We start from the raw sequence: 16,758 nt of genomic DNA, 5'->3' as shown, positions 1-16,758 counted from the left end.
TCAGCCTGTGCCCAGCGGATGTATAACATGTGTTCAGGGTGGGGGTTGGGGACTGCTGACTTCATAGGTGGCACGTTCTGCTTCTGCAAGGCGGGTGAGGATAGCCATTGCATTTTGGACTATTTTAATGAGAGTGACCATGATAGACTTAAGTTGCCTCCAAAGCTACTTCAAAATCATAATACTTTACATGAGAAGGGCAATTATTCTAACACTGCGTCAAAAGGTAGTTCCAAGATATTTGACCAACGATATACATTACTTTCTTTGAATTGACAGAATTAATTAAGTTTAAAAGGAATGTGTTTGACTTTTGGGTACTGCCGAGGAAGATAATGTTATGCTGAATTGGCCTCAGGTCTCAAATTATCCGAAATAAAATGATAAAATCACAGCGAAAACACATTACTGAAGAAAAAAAAACCTATGTTCCACATATCAGCTTAATAACTTGCTTATGAATGCTTGCCCATTTGCGCACATCATTTATTAGTCCATCTTCAGCGGAGTCGTATGATTTAATAGAAGATGCACTGATGACGGAGTTATCTACGCATTTGACAGGGCAGAGAGAGAGAAAAAAACAACTGCTCTGAAATATTATTAATAGTACGTTGGAAACTGATGTAAATAAATCAGATAATTTATGTCTGTATCATGCCACATGACCCTCAGTTGATATACTGTCAGGCTAACTCATGTCGAAAGAATCCTATGTCACATCTATTAAAGAACTAAAAAGGCACAAAACTCTAAAAACATTGGATTATTGCAATGAAATATTTACAGTGAACATTTGATTAGATATGAATATTTATTGTGAAAATAAGGGCTGTAACATTAACACCTGATATGATATAATATCTACAGTATATTATTGCTATGAAATATACAGTAACAGACAACCAATGCCACTATCATAATGTCTGTTTGCCTAGTGACTACCTAATCCACACTTTCTAGTGAGTATCTAAAAGGGCCCTCCTTGAAAGTCCTTAGAAGGAAGTGTCAACCTAGAATCTAGCATGGTTGCATTTACAGTCGTTAGGGCTATCAGAAGTGACTCACTAGGCCTAATGAGGTTAATAGGGAGGCAGGGAGGGGTGTAGATTGATCGAGGGAGGAAAAGAGAGTGAGGAAAAGAGAAAAAAAAGACAGTGAGAGAGGGAAAGCAGAGAGAGAGCCCGAGTGAGCTCGAGACCGAGAGAAGCTTAAATGACATTTCCCTGGGAATAAATAAAGTACCAATCTATCTAATGCTCAAATCAGTTGTTTTTTCTTTACATGAGGGAAATATATGAGACTTCAGACTTGTGGCTGACAAACATGTTCTAAGCCACCACATGCCACGCATTACCTGGACCATTTTCATCCCATAAAAGTAAGCTAATGCATGGGGACATGAGTGACAGCTGCTTAGATTAAATTAGGTAGCTTTTCAAAATAAAGTGCAGAGTGAGTGCTAATATATGAGTTTGAGGTAGATACTGTTTGGAAGTTAAATGAGCAAAAATGTGAATAGGGTTCCATGTACATATCCATACGTGTGTGTGAGAGTGTTGGGAGGACCAGGACACCCCTGGGCTTATGCTGTGACCTACATTGGGGCCTGATGCTCCCAAGGCTGGCAGGGAGTGCGTGTTTGTGTGCGTTGTGCAGTATGTACTGTACTGATGAGATGAAGCTGCATGGTTGCATTAACTGTATGACTAAGAGCCTCAGCTGGACAAAATACAAAGAGATTAATGTGCACACATTAAGAGGGAACGTACAAATGCATATAAACGCTAATGCGAACAAATATAGCCTACTGTAGGAAAATTCATACCTAAAGTACACAAACCATACAAGTGCATAAATTCATAACGATGGTGCATGCATACATTAAGGGTGCAACACCAAATTCTATCTCTGGAATGCCTTGAGAGCTCATACCATCAGATTCCTTGTGGGCTTTCAAATGTATGTGAAACACAGACCTGGGTCAAAATAATATTATGTTTCCTTTCAATTACTCTAGGTGCACTTGATTTAGCTGTGCAGGTTTTTTTTATTTTTTTTTAATTAGTAGAATTACCACAATGCATAGTGGACATGCATACAGTACATATCACTCTTGTAGCCAAGCTATACTGAACAAAAATATAAACAAAACATGCAACAATTTCATAGATTTTAAATACATTTATTAGGCCCTAATCTATGGATTTTACATGACTGGGAATACAGATATGCATCTGTTGGTCACAGATTCCTTAAAAAAAAATGTCCTCACAATGGACCTCAGGATCTCGTCACAGTATTTTTGTGCATTTAAATTGCTATCGATAAAATGCAACTGTGTTTGTTGTCTGTAGCTTTATGCCTGCCCATACCATAACCCCACTGCCACCATGGGGCACTCTGTTCACAACATTGACATCTGCAAACCACTCGCCCACACTCTCTCTCTAAAACAACGTCTGAGGCGGCTTATGGTAGAGAAATGAACTGGCAACAGCTCGTTTGGACATTCCTGCAGTCAGGATGCCAATTGCACTCTCCCTCAAAACTTGAGACATCTGTGGCATTGTGTTATGTGACAAAACTGCACATTTTTGAATGGCCTTTTATTGACCCCAGCACAAGGTGCAACTGTGTAATTATCATGCTGTTTAATCAGGTTCTTGATATGCCACACCTGTCAGGTGGATGGATTATTTTGGTAAAGGAGAAATGCTCACTAACAGGGATTAAAAACACATTTGTGCCCAAAATTTGAGAGAAATAAGCTTTGTGCGTATGGAACATTTCTGGGATCTTTTATTTCAGCTCATGAAACATGGGACCAACATTTTACATGTTGTGTTTATATTTGTGTTCAGTATAGATTCATTTAATTGGCATACATATTGCAATTAGTTGAACGTATAGTGAAAGGGCATGCAAAAACTATTCCCCATATGAATACATAACGTCAATTCTCTAGGATATTATGCATTTGTATCTTGGATGGCAAAAATTGCCTTCAGCAGACTGACTGACTAAAACCAATGTATGCTTAATTACAGGAAATTACCAAGGACCCATCTGTAAACACAGTTCCTTATTTATATCAAACAGGAAATGACCTGACCATCGCCCAAATTCCAAAGTGGTGGACATTAGAAAATATTATCTTGAATAGCTTAAGCACCACCCCTAAACTTAACCCTGTCCTTGACCACTTTTGGAGTGAGCCATTTCTATCAACATGGTAATTTTAAATCCAATCACAAAAGGCAATAACGACGTAAATAGACAGAGCAAACAAATGTCTATGCGTTTTGACACGTCTCGGCGAAGAACTCTACCATGCCAAACAGTGTGCACGTTTGTTTGTCTGAAGGTGGCCAGAACTTTCCTGGCTGACGCTCTACACACTTTGGTCTGGATACACAGCTGCTTTTTTTACTCTCATTGAGTCCAATGTTAATGGTAGTTTTACAGTTTTGAACATGAGAATGTTACAGAACGCACCTTTAATATATTTCATGATTATATATATATTTTTTTGTAGAATTATAAACAATAATACGAAAATAGTAAAGTTATAGTAAAGTCATGTTTATTCTTTATAGATTAGTAGATGTCAAATAAAGAAGGATTAACCTGTTAATAGAGCAATAAATTGCAACATTTTGCAGCACTTTCAGTATTATTCTGACTTGAGATATGCACACTTAACAAAATAAATTGTATAAGTATCCCACTGACATCGTTAAATGATTTACAAAAAAGTATTACCTCAACTCTAAATTGGTAATTTGTCCCTTTGTGTCTTGAGTACTTATATTAAGATGATCACAGTTAAGGTCTATGGTTTTGATGTTTTCAACCATGATCACCACACTAAATAAGATTCTCTGTACAATATCCTTGTTCAGATGTGCTACATCAAATCCAGAGCCCACAGATTCAAAACTGTTGTGTAATAGTCGTGCATTTGCGCAATTCATATGCTGTAAACCTTGCCGATAATAGCTTGCATGTCCTTTAACATTCTTCGTTCAATCAACCTGAATAATACAAAACGTTGAGGTTTTGTAGTAAAGTTTGGAAGGTTACATGTGTAACCTGCGCAGTTCTTTCCAAAACTCAGCGATGCCCAATGACAAAGCTCTCTCTGCCAGGCCTCTGCACTCATGGGGTGTGAACCCCACCAGCGCCGTGCCCTTAGTGACCACCCCCTGTAATCCTGCCAGCTCTGCCACCCTGGCTGTGATAAGAGATGCTGGGGCGTGGCAGTATAGCTGCCCACCAATACTGAAGGTGGGCCACGGCTCGCCCCGCTCCCCAACCTGGCTAGGAGGGTTCCCCTTCATGCTCTCCACATTGCAGGCCATCTCCACGGCACCCTCGTGTGGCAGGGCCAGCACTTGCACCCCCGGTATCCCCCCAGGAGTAGACTCCCTAATCGACATGGCGATGCTGCGCCCCAGAGCCAGGTCCTGGGTGTCGATGGTGACGTTGCAGTTCATGACGTAGGGACTAGCTCCGATGCCTGCATGGCAAAGGTGGGGTCAAAGGTCAGAAGATCAAACAAAAAGTCACAAGATGGTGCGAACAAAAAGGTACAGAGATGCGGTTATTTTCAAATGTGTCCAATCAGTGGTTACTGGGTACGCTCTCTCTGTGCTATAATTCATGAGAGTGTAATGTGGGGGCACTGAGGGCCTGTCCTCAGAATGAAACATGCAATCTAGCCTAACCCTATGTTTTAAAAATCACCTCTCAGTAATTGCGTGCACAGGAGATCCACCAACCGCCAAGCCCTAAGCAAGTGCTAACCTGTGAGGCCATATCGTTTCTGTGGCAGGGGCCCCACGTCTGGTCGGCTGGCTCCTGTGTCTGGATTCTTCCTGAACCAGCCCATCTCCTTGCGTCTCTGTGCCAGGCCTCGGTGCTGGGGTGAGTCTGCCCAGCCAAAGAAGAAAGCACTGGTGCCACTGACCCGTTCAGTCAGCCCAGCAGCCACCGCTGGACAGGGTGAGAGGATGGGTTAACACATACAGTTGAAGTAGGAAGTTTACATACACTTAGGTTGGAGTCATTCAAATTCATTTTTCAACCACTCCACAAATTTCTTGTTAACAAACTATAGTTTTAGCAAGGTGGTTAGGACATCTACTTTCTGCAAGACACAAGTCAGTTTTCCAAAATTGTTTACAAGCAGATTATTTCACTTATATTTCACTATGTCACAATTTCAGTGGGTCAGAAGTTTACATACACTAAGTTGACTGTGCCTTTAAACAGCTTGGGAAATTCCAGAAAATGGTGTCATGACTTTAGAAGCTTCTGATAGGCTAATTGACATAATTTGACTCAATTGGAGGTGTACCTGTGGATGTATTTCAAGGCCTACCTTCAAACTCAGAGCCTCTTTGCTTGACATCATGGCAAAATCAAAAGAAAATCAGCCAAGACCTCAGAAGAAAAAAAATGGTAGACCTCCACAAGACCTCCGCAATTTCCAAATGCCTGAAGGTACCACATTCATCTGTACAAACAATAGTATGCAAGTATAAACACCACGGGACCACGCAGCCGTAATAACGCTCAGGAAGGAGTCACGTTCTGTCTCCTAGAGATGAATGTACTTTGATGGGAAAAGTGCAAATCAATCCCACAACAACAGCAAAGGACCTTGTGAAGATGCTTGAGGAAACAGGTACAAAAGTATCTATATCCACAGTGAAACGAGTCCTATATCACATGGGGACAAAGATCGTACTTTTTGGAGAAATGTCCTCTGGTCTGATGAAACAAAAATAGAACTGTTTGGCCATAATGACCATTGTTATGTTTGGAGGAAAAAGGGGGAGGCTTGCAAGCCGAAGAACACCATCTCAACCTTGAAGCACAGGGGTGGCAGCATCATGTTGTGGGGGTGCTTTGCTGCAGGAGGGACTGGTGCATTTCACAAAATAGATGGCGTTATGAGGGAGGAAAATTATGAGGATATATTGAAGCAACATCTCAAGACATCAGTCAGAAAGTTAAAGCTTGGTCGCAAATGGGTCTTCCAAATGGACAACGGCCCCAAGCATACTTCCAAAGTTGTGGCAAAATGGCTTAAGGACAACAAAGTCAAAGTATTGGAGTGGGCATCACAAAGCCCTGACCTCCATCCTATAGAAAATGTGTGGGCAGAACTGAAAAAGCGTGTGCGAGCAAAGAGGCCTACAAACCTGACTCAGTTACACTTGCTCTGTCAGGAAGAATGGGCCAAAATTCACCCAACTTATTGTGGGAAGCTTGTGGAAGGCTACCCGAAACGTTTGACCCAAGTTAAAGAATTGAAAGGCAATGCTACCAAATACTAATTGAGTTTACGTAAACTTCTGACCCACTGGGAATGTGATGAAAGAAATAAAAGCTGAAATAAACAATTCTCTCTACTATTATTCTGACATTTCACATTCTTAAAATAAAGTGGTGATCCTAACTGACCTAAGACAACGAATTTTTACTAGGATTAAATGTCAGGAATTGTGAAAAACTGAGTTTAAATGTAGTTGGCAAAGGTGTGTGTAAACTTCCGACTTAAACTGTACTAATTGGATATCACGAAAAGAGGAGAAAAAAAGGGTTAAAAAACAAACAAATTACATTTAAATTTAAAAAAATTCACTTGAAAATCTATGGCAAGACCTGAAAATGGTAACAAGAATTTTGAAAAGAATAAATGGGCAAATGTTGCACAATCCAGATGTGGAAAACTCAAAAGCCTTGTTCACATTGGCAGTTTGAAGTGACTCAACTCAAAAATGCATGCATATCCGATTCGAATCAGTTCCTTTTCCTGCAAGCTGAACAGCCAAAAATGTACATGAATCTGATATTTTGAGCCACATTTCAAACCACTGTCGTAAGTGGTTTGAGGTCTGACTCCTGACAATGTGATTTGTGTCTGAATGGTCAAATCTGAGTTATTTGGCATATCTTGTTGCTTGCTAGCTACTCTGTTGAAAGTTGGACAAGAACATGTGGTAGCCAATTAGATTGTTAACTGTTTACAAACAAATTAGTGAATCGGGTATTGTGTGTAAATGGGTGAGAAAAAATTTGTAATACATTTTGAATTCAGGCTTTAACAACAAAATGTGGAATAAGTCAAGGGGTATGAATACTTTCTGAAGACACTGTACATACACCACTGCATGAGGTGCTGCACAATGCACACTTATACAGCATACAACATGATGTACTGAGAAGAGAGAAAGAGGGGGCCAAAGCTTTAAAGTGTAGACACATACATGCAGGCACACGCACACCACACACACACCTCTAGCTTCCTTGGCACAGTCCCCCAGTCCCACCTCCTCTCCCAGAGGGTAGAGGGGCACCAGGTCCACAGCGCCCATCGTTGGGTGGCCGCCTGCATAGGCACTCATGTCAATCAGTCGACAGGCCTGCTCACACGCAGACAGCACTGCCTCCTCTGCAACAGAAACACATTGACAACGCCTTCTATTATTGGAATGACACAAGTGAAATAAGGGTTCAGTTATTGGTTAAATTAGGGTGCTTAATTCCTGGTCTGCTTGAAAAATGTTTAGGCAGCCATGCTCAGGGAGTTACTATACCACTGCCCCTCATAAGAGTAAAAGATTGTCGGAGGATAATGAAGACCTTTGCAAAGTACTTGTCATATTTATTGTAACATTGTGATCCTGAACAAAGCCTGTAGGAAATGTCCCTTAGCGTAGTTGTTGTTTTTCCCCCAATAAAAAGGACAGAGACTCACTGATGCAGTCAATACTGGCCACGATGGTGATGACAGACCGGTTGTAGTCTTGGTCATTAAAGATGTTGAGCACTGTTGTCCCTTCTCGCCGTCCGCCTGACAAGATGCATACAATTGGAAAGATGCATAAATCCATGAAGAAACCATGATATTTTGTTAAATCATAACTATTTTTCACTCCTATCACCACGTTACTACTGTATATGCAGTGAACAATGAAACATTTTTAGTGGTAACTCACCATTACTGTCAAATACAGCTGCCCTGGCCACTGTTTCCACCAATTCCTTCCTGCGGGCTTCTGAGACATTGAGGAGGCAGGCGACCAGACGCTGGCCTATGGCACTATGAGCCATCCCCCTGAAGGAACCCATGTCACTGAACTTTAGGTAGGCTGATTTTGCAGTGGTCTATTTCACCCGATACAAATTGTAGCTAAACACCAGTTATTTAACAACTGTACTGTATTTCCTTGGGTCTCTCTACTATATTCTGATGCTTGAAAAGTTCTCAAAACCATCTGTTTTACTCCATTTAAATACAACTTCATGGAGAAATGTAACATTTTCATCCACAAAAATGTCAATATGTCTACAACATCGTGGCAAACTGCAGCTTGGTTGATCGAAAAGTATGTGATATCTCGCAATCATAACATAAACAACATATCAAACATAAACATGGAGTACATTTTTTTTTTATAGAAAAATTACAAACGCATCTGTGTCAAAGGAATATCCCACTTCTAACTTTGAATGTTGTCATCAACCAAAATGATACAAATCCAAACATGGCCAATACAGTTACACAAGACTAGAAAGCAAGCGCAGTTCATAAATGCATTCATTAACATATAAAACATGACATGCTAAACATCTCTCGTGCGGGCCTGATATGTAGCCATAATGTCATACTTGCGTTCTAATAACCACGAAAAATGCCAACACACAGTCAATCAAGTGTCTACTGTAAAGCGAAAAATGTATACACCTTGCAAAATCTGTGATTCAGAAGGTGCCTCTCCAATAGAAATCGGTCGTCACTAGTTACCACAGCCACAAAGTCATAAACCCCGCCCATTTATACAATTCTCTGGTTAAAATCTGATTTTAAACCTAATCCTAACCACACTACTAACCTTATGACTAACCTTCAATTAATACCAAAAAGCACATTTTCGTTTACATGATTTTTTTACGACAGCCAATTTTGACATGGTGACTGTGGTAACTAGTGTAAACCATAGAAATCCCCGATCACACTTATAAACGATGTAATGGCGATGTCGGCTAAACTAAACTCATGCGTAAAAACACATCATCTGGGCTAACTGTCGTTTCGCGCTAAATTGCGCTGGTGCAGGCTGTCAAATCAAAGGCACAACTTCGATACAAAAGTTATTTTTATGTAAATGAAAACGTGGCAGTTTGTCACTTTCACGAGGTTAGCGTAATAAGATGTTCAAGTACTTAAAACATTGGCTCAAATCTAGGTTGTGCCTTTAGATTTTGTGAAAAGTAACAACTAAGGAATAATTAGTCACTTCTCTTATTGACTTCTCAAACGCCGGCCTGGTCTGCTTCGCAAGCGTTCCCGGAAGTCTCTCGCCATGTTGCACCTCCGGGTTTAAAAAAAAAAAAAAAATCCGGGTTTAGTGGTAAATTCAATCTTCAACCACTGAGATTATAAACCGAGAGGCAACATCGCGAGACTTCCGGGAAGGCATGCAAAACAGACCAGGCCAGGGTTTGGGGTTTCAGAAGTCATTTAGAGAAGTGACAAATTCTTCCTTAGTTGTCCATTTTCTCAAAATCTAAAAGCACAACCTAGAGTCGGGCCGCCAACCTCATGAAAGTGACAAACTGACACGTTTTTATCCAAAACAACGTATTGAAGGTCTGCCTTTGATTTCACGGTCTGCACATGCGCAGTTTGGCGCGAGACGACCGTTAAAACCGATGACGTGTTTCAGTGCATGCGTTTAGCACTTACAAGACACCATGACTTCGTCTACTTCAAGCGTGATCGGGGTTTTCTATTGGAGAAGCAGTTTCTGCCCATATTCATATTGTATGGTCTTTTCTGTGATCATGCGCAATTCGTATTTCGCATCGGAACCGGATGAGGGCAGGTTCCAGTGCTGACGCCCTTGGTAAACAGCGACACGTGGAGGACCAAAATGCAAAGACAACAACAGTACTAGCTTTTGCGTCACCCAGGCTGACAAAAGTATCAACGTCCAGGATAAACAACGATGTTGACGAGGATATACAACGACATAAGGTAGAAAGTTGTTTATGACTATTTTGTCGATATTGCATCGTTTTGCACGTTCATTGTCGTATGTCTGTCTCGGATGCTGTGTAACTGGCTATGCATTTGCGTCTAAACTACACTAATCCGGTTTTAGCCCCCATGATAACCGCTCGTGGAGTTGCAACGGGCTTTCATTGTGCAGCCAAAGCAATGAGCGCTGCAGCAGGTTCATCGTCCTTCGAGCCTCCAGAGCATTGTCTGCCTGGAGTCCAGGAAACACGCCCTGGGAGCCCGCCGCGACTGCGGAGACTGGTCGACATTCCGGGATGCGAACCGGACAGAGTCAACGACTTGCTTCTACTCAGTACTTCGGAGTCACAGGGACGGTGCGGTTCAGACGCCGAAGATCGCAGTGCACATGTTGTGTTTTTCCCTGGAGACATACAGGTGAGAGGTGTGGGTTTTTTCATGCAGGTACATTTGAATATCACTTATTTCGCCATCAAATAAACATTTCAGCTATTTGTCATGACATTATGCAGGTTGGTAACATTATACACGTATGCCAATTGATGCCAAGCATAAGGGTGAAAGGCCGTTGCGTAGCTAGCCTATAATCCTGTTAGCGAAATTGGTTACAGCTATGGTTGGTTGATTACATTTCAAGTGGAGTGTCGAATTCACATACTCCTGCCCACAAATAATAACATCCATTCCAAGAGTTCCAACAGGCTAGCCTACTAAAATGTTATGATTCCAAGTGTGTTTTAGTAATTCCGAGGGAGTGTTAGTATTCTCGGGATGTCGCGAGTGGGATGCTCAGCAATTGTTAATGAATGTGTTCATTGTATGCGACCCCTTTAATGTCTATGTATGCAACCCCACACCATGATCACATAGGGACCACTCTTTCACCTGATGTGTTAAACTTCATTGGGAGGAGGATAGTTTAAAAACTAGGTTTGTCTTCCACCCAAGGACCAAAGACATGAGGTTAGACTTGAGACTTGACGGAAGGGGTAGCCTTTTTTTCTCAGAATTAGTTCATGGTCATTGTTAGGCGAACTGCATGACACTGCAGAACAGGTCTTATCTCCCAATTGATGCGGTTGTTATTTAGTTGCCATGATGCACAAAAACATGAACCCTTCTTAAGCTGCTTTAAGCCAGGTGACTCACCCCATCTTTCTCGCTCCATCCTCGGCCCCTTCCCTTCTGTCCATCTCCCCCACTCTCACCCCCGTCTGTCTATTTCCCTTTTCACTGACCACCTCTCCTTTTCCCCACCTCTCTCCGCCTCCACCCAACCCACTCCTCCCCGTCTATCTCGTACACCACTATTCCTCTGTCCATCTCTCATCCCTAGAACTTCCAGCAGGAGATGTTGCTCCAGCCAGAGGGGGCGCAGTGGCTGTCCTGGAGCCTGGAGAACGTCGCTCTCACCCTGGGTCGCCGCTTCCCTGACCGCCACGTGTGGGTGATCCGAGCCTCCCGTATGTACCTGCACAAGTTCAGCTGCTATCACAACTTTGTGGAAAGCAACCTGTTTGGAGCGCCCGAGCACTCACCTGACTACGGAGCATTTCGCCACCTGAGGTATCCCATCTTGTAATGTTTTATTCCAGCACTGTGATTGTCACTAACACTACCTACCTACAGTGCATTTGTTAAGTTTATTTTTCCTCAATCTACACACTGTACCCCATAATGACAAAGCGGAAACAGGTTTAGACATTTTTGCAAGCTTATATGATTTTTTAAATACCTTATTTACATAAGTATTCAGACCCTTTACTATGAGACTCAAAATAGTCCTCAGGTGCGTCCTGTTTCTATTGATCATCCTTTAGATGTTTATTGAACTTGATTGTCCAACTGTGGTAAATTCAATTGATTGGACATGATTTGGATAAGCACACACCTGTCTATAAGGTCCCCAAGTTGACATCAAAGCAAAAACCAAGCCATGAGGTCAAAAGGAATTGTCCGTAGAGCTCCGAGACTGGATTATGTCGAGGCACAGGTCTGGGGAAAGATACCAAAAAGTTGCTGCAGCATTGAAGGTCCCCAAGAACACAGTGGCCTCCATTCTTAAATGGAAGAAATGTTGAACCACCAAGACTCGTCCTAGAGCTGGCCGCCCGACCAAACTGAGCAATCGGGGGAGAAGGGCCTTGGTCAGGAAGGTGACCAAGAACCCGGTGGTCACTCTGTCAGAGTTCTACTGTGGAGATGGGAGAACCTTCCAGAAGGACAACCATCTCTGCAGCACTCCACCAATCAGGCCTTTATGGTAGAGTGGCCAGACGGAAGCCACTCCCCAGTAAAAAGGCACATGACAGCCCGCTTAGAGTTTGCCAAAAGGCACATAAAGACTCAGACCATGAGAAACAAGTTTCTCTGGTCTGATGAAACCTAGATTCAACTCTTTGGCCTGAATGCCAAGCGTCACATCTGGAGGAAACCTGGCACCATCCCTACAGTGAAGCATGGTGGCAGCAGCATACTGTGGGGATGTTTTTCAGCAGCAGGGACTGGGAGACTAGTCAGGATCGAGGGAAAGATGAATGGAATAAAGTACAGAGATCCTTGATGAAGACCTGCTCCAGAGCACTCAGGACCTCAGACTGGAGTGAAGGTTCACCTTCCAACAGGACAACAACCCTAAGCACACAGCCAAGACAACGCAGGAGTGGCTTTGGCACAAGTCGATGAATGTCCTTGAGTGGCCCAGCCAGAACCTGGACTGGAACCTGATCGAACGTCTCTGGAGAGACCTGGAAATGGCTGTGCAGCGACGCTCCCCAACCAACCTGGCAGTGCTTGAGGATCTACAGAGAAGAATGGGAGAAACTCCCCAAATACAGGTGTGCCAAGCTTCTAGCGTAATACCCAAGAAGACTTGATGCTGTAATTGCTGCCAAAGTTGCTTCAACAAAGTACTGAGTCTGAATACTTATGTAAATGTGATAATTTCTGTATAAATTAACAAACATTTCTAAACCTGTTTTTACTTTGTCATTATGGGGTATTGTGTGTAGATTGAGGATTGTTTAAAAAAATCTCAAATGGATTTTAAGGCTGTAACGTTACAAAATGTGGGAAAGTCAAGGTGTCTGAATACTTTCCAAATGCACTTATTTTTTTTATCCAGTTGTCTCAACTTTATGCAGTTGTCTCAAATTGCTTTAGATAATCTGCCAAATGACTCAATTATAACTGATTTGTAGGGCACTGCTGAGCAACGGCATGGAGCGAGCTGGCTTGCCTAACCCCCTCCTGCTTCAAAGGGGTGGCGACACAGTCGCCCCGGGTTTCTCCTTGGCCGTGGTGGGCTTCAGCAAAGGCTGCGTGGTACTCAACCAGATGGTGTACGAGCTGGCGAGGGCGCGGGCTGACCCGGAGCTGGGGCCATTTGTGGAGCGCCTCTCAGACATGTACTGGCTGGACGGTGGCCACCCCGGAGGCAGCGAGACCTGGGTGACTGACAAACGGGCGCTGGGGGAACTAGCGGCCAGCGGGGTTGCGGTCCACGCCCACGTGACACCGTATGAGGTGCGTGACCCAATGCGAGCCTGGGTTGGCCGAGAGCATGGGCGCTTTGTCAAGAAACTTGAGGATCTAGGGGCCCGACTCAGCCAGAAGCTGCACTTTGAGGATGAGCCCGCGTCCATCGAGAACCACTTCCGGATCATCCAGGATTTCTGAGGCGTTTGTTCATTCCTGATTGTCTATTGGCATGCAAAGTAAAAAAAAAAAAAAAAAAATACTGGCAAAGCTTGATTCGATCTGCAAATTTCTGGTTTAATGCAAGGGGCTAAAGCTAGTTGAGTCTCATTCATCCCTCTTGGTTCTTCCTTTCGTGCAGAAGTCAATCTATCACTGTCCCTATCTTCCTAGACCTCATTTCATGATCTAAGGGCTCAAATATAATTGTCTTTAAAATCCAAGCATGCAGATTCCAATTGGAATGCATTGCCCTTATCTAGACACCCCTCAGTCGTTTGTCCTAGCAATCTATTTCCTTACTTCTACTAGATTGGCCTTTATCATAGACAAAGTTTACATATTGTACCGAATAAGGGCTATTTGCATGTGAACATTTGACAGAATGCACCTTTTAAAAAGAGTATGTAGCACAAAATCAAACCTTTCATGAAAAAAATTGGGGAAATGGCACTGCACAACTTCCAGTAAAGTCACTTTCTAACTAGGGATTTCATGTTTAATTTAGGTAGTACAGTAATTCTGCTCATAGATTATGCATGTATGAACTACACTGAAACATCCAGCCCAAAGCGGGAGGTTTAAAAAAAAAAATAAATGCTGTACTTACTAGTCGCCAAAGTTCCGGAGCATGTCTTTAAGGTCGAGAGCCAGACCTGTCAATTGTCAGATTATCTTGATTGTAACCTTGCCTTTTTGTGAAATATTACACATTGATCGTAAAAAGTAGCTTTGATCCAATGTCCAGTGTGGTTGAGTAAAGTTTATTTTCTTGCAATATTTCGGTGGCAAAAGTTGACTATTCCTCAAATGCAGCAGCTCCTTCCATTGAACATTGTCTTGATGTCAAGTGACATACTGTGGTGACTTGGAGTGGGCCTCTCTTTCACCAAGGAACACTTGGTGGTGTTTGTGTGGAACAACTCAATTTCCTGATATTGCTTGGGTCAGAATGTCCTGTAACTTCTTGTAAATTGATTTATGTTCAGTGATGGACTTTGAGTTGGAAGTTAGCTTAAATGAATCTTGCAGGCTGATGTTCAGCATTCATACTGTATTCTAATAGATTAGAGCGATATCTCTTGGTAAGCTTATAGAGCTGCTTTTGCACTACCATGCTGGATTTCTGGTGACTATTGTTTCAATGGCTACTGAAAAACAATGAATGTGCTTTTCTACTTCATAGCCATTCCATTTTTTTAAATGCTGTTTTTGTTTTTAAGACATGCTATTCCATAGCTGCTGTTGTATGATTTGCTAATTTAGAAAAAAATGACCAACTCTTAAAAGATACAATACTGTTGGAATGTGTGTGTGTGTGTGTGTATAGTGGTTCTTTCAGTCATAAACACATTTTATATTTGTAAATGGTTGATTATACCTAGCTGCATGCATGTCTGGCACACAACAATCATGATGCAAAATACATTTTAAGGTACACTATATGACCAAAAGTATGTGGACACCTGCTAGTCGAACATCTCATTCCAAAATCATGGTTATTAATATGGAGTTGGTCCCCCTTTGCTGCTATAACAGCCTCCACTTTTCTGGGAAGGCTTTCCACTAGATGTTGGAACATTGCTGCCGGGACTTGCTTCCATTCAGCCACAGGAGCATTAGTGAGGTCGGGCACTGATGTTGAGCGATTAGGCCTGGCTCGCAGTCGGCATTCCAATTCAGACCAGTCAAGTTCTTCCACACCGATCTTGACAAACCATTTCTGCATGGGGGGGCATTGTCATGCTGAAACAGTAAAGGGCCTTCCCCAAACTGTTGCCACAAAATTGTCTAGAATGTCATTGTATGTAGCATTAAGATTTCCATTTACTGGAACTAAGGGGCCTAGTCTGAACCATGAAAAACAGCCCCAGACCATTATTCCTCCTCCACCAAACATTACAGTTGGCTCTATGCATTACGGCAGATAGCGTTCTTCTGGCATCTGCAAAACCCAGATTAGCCCATTGTACTGCCAGATGGTTAAGCGTGATTCATCCCGCCAGAGAACGTGTTTCCACTGCTCCAGAGTCCAATCAAGCGCATTGAGCTTTACACCACTCCAGCCAAAGCTTGGCATTGCACATGATCTTAGGCTTGTGTTCGGCTGCTCGGCCATGGAAACACATTTCAGGAAGCTCCTGACAAACACTTCGCGGCTGTTGCTTCTAGATGTTTCCACTTCACAATAACAGCAGTTACAGTTGACCGGGGCAGCTCTAGCAGTGCAGAAATTTGACAAACCGACTTGTTGAAAAGGTGGCATCCTATGTCACGTTGAATGTCACTGAGCTCTTCAGTAAGGCCATTATACTGCCAATGTTTGTCTATGGGGATAGCATGGTTGTATGCTCAATTTCAAACACCTGTCAGCAACGTGTGGTGAAATAGCCAAATCCACTAATTTGAAGGTGTCCACATACTTTATAATCGATGTTAACTTATCATTTACTACATACGGTCATTAAACACCTGTAGCTAGCTAAGTCCTTACAACTTGTGCATCCACAATTGATAATGAATGAGTTTTAAGTGGAGCTTACAGGGGAAGTTCAGGATTTTACAACTTGATGTTAGATGGATCCTCATACTGAAAGTCAATGGGAGTGATAGGGGCATGTGTGTCAATGTCATTGCCAAATCAACTGAAATCAACTCCTTATTTGTTTTGATATTACTTTAAGGTGATTTTGCTTTTTTTCTATGTATGAAAAAAATACATGGGACACATGGCCATCAGCACTAGGAGGCAATGTTTCCTCATCAGTTGATGGCAGAACAATGGAGATAATTGCTTACTTGCTTTTGGCAGCACAATGCCCCGGATGATGGCATACCTTAGTTCTATTGTTTATGGCCACTGGTAGTTCCTCTGTTTAAAGACCAGTCTCTGCAGATGTTGTCCACAAATGTTTCTTGTGGTCTTCACACCTGAGGGAACCCACTGAGATAAGACAAAATGTAGAAAAAAACAAACAGACTCAGGACTTTGTGCAGCAGTGTAA

The 16,758-nt window shown here is 42.4% G+C and overlaps 2 protein-coding genes across 8 annotated transcripts; one reads left to right on the top strand and one right to left on the bottom strand.

Annotated features, from left to right (window-relative positions):
* Nucleotides 1-3,564: 3,564 nt before the first annotated feature.
* Nucleotides 3,565-16,710, bottom strand: ftcdnl1 (formiminotransferase cyclodeaminase N-terminal like 1). 6 transcript variants are annotated; one of them, XM_045704419.1, is made up of 6 exons: nucleotides 16,591-16,710; nucleotides 8,013-8,131; nucleotides 7,772-7,867; nucleotides 7,310-7,465; nucleotides 4,810-4,998; nucleotides 3,565-4,522 (listed from the first exon to the last, which is right to left on the bottom strand). In XM_045704419.1, the coding sequence occupies exons 2-6, from the start codon at nucleotides 8,125-8,127 to the stop codon at nucleotides 4,083-4,085; spliced, it is 996 nt and encodes a 331-aa protein (XP_045560375.1). In that variant the 5' UTR covers nucleotides 8,128-8,131; nucleotides 16,591-16,710; the 3' UTR covers nucleotides 3,565-4,082. The 6 variants fall into 6 exon arrangements, with proteins under 6 accessions (XP_045560375.1, XP_014019405.1, XP_045560376.1 ...); XM_014163930.2 differs by lacking the exon at nucleotides 16,591-16,710 and adding an exon at nucleotides 9,315-9,449; XM_045704420.1 differs by lacking the exon at nucleotides 16,591-16,710 and adding an exon at nucleotides 8,489-9,308.
* cssa21h2orf69 (chromosome ssa21 C2orf69 homolog) lies at nucleotides 9,665-15,064 on the top strand. 2 transcript variants are annotated; one of them, XM_014163928.2, is made up of 4 exons: nucleotides 9,665-10,054; nucleotides 10,182-10,474; nucleotides 11,394-11,623; nucleotides 13,258-15,064. In XM_014163928.2, the coding sequence occupies exons 2-4, from the start codon at nucleotides 10,187-10,189 to the stop codon at nucleotides 13,733-13,735; spliced, it is 996 nt and encodes a 331-aa protein (XP_014019403.1). In that variant the 5' UTR covers nucleotides 9,665-10,054; nucleotides 10,182-10,186; the 3' UTR covers nucleotides 13,736-15,064. The 2 variants fall into 2 exon arrangements, with proteins under 2 accessions (XP_014019403.1, XP_014019402.1); XM_014163927.2 differs by having other exon boundaries at nucleotides 9,665-10,474.
* Nucleotides 16,711-16,758: the final 48 nt, after the last annotated feature.

This window comes from Salmo salar, chromosome ssa21 (assembly GCF_905237065.1).
Source record: "Salmo salar chromosome ssa21, Ssal_v3.1, whole genome shotgun sequence".
NCBI lineage: Eukaryota > Metazoa > Chordata > Actinopteri > Salmoniformes > Salmonidae > Salmo > Salmo salar.
Note: the sequence above shows the minus strand (reverse complement) of the source record. Positions and strands in the feature narration are given on the sequence as shown.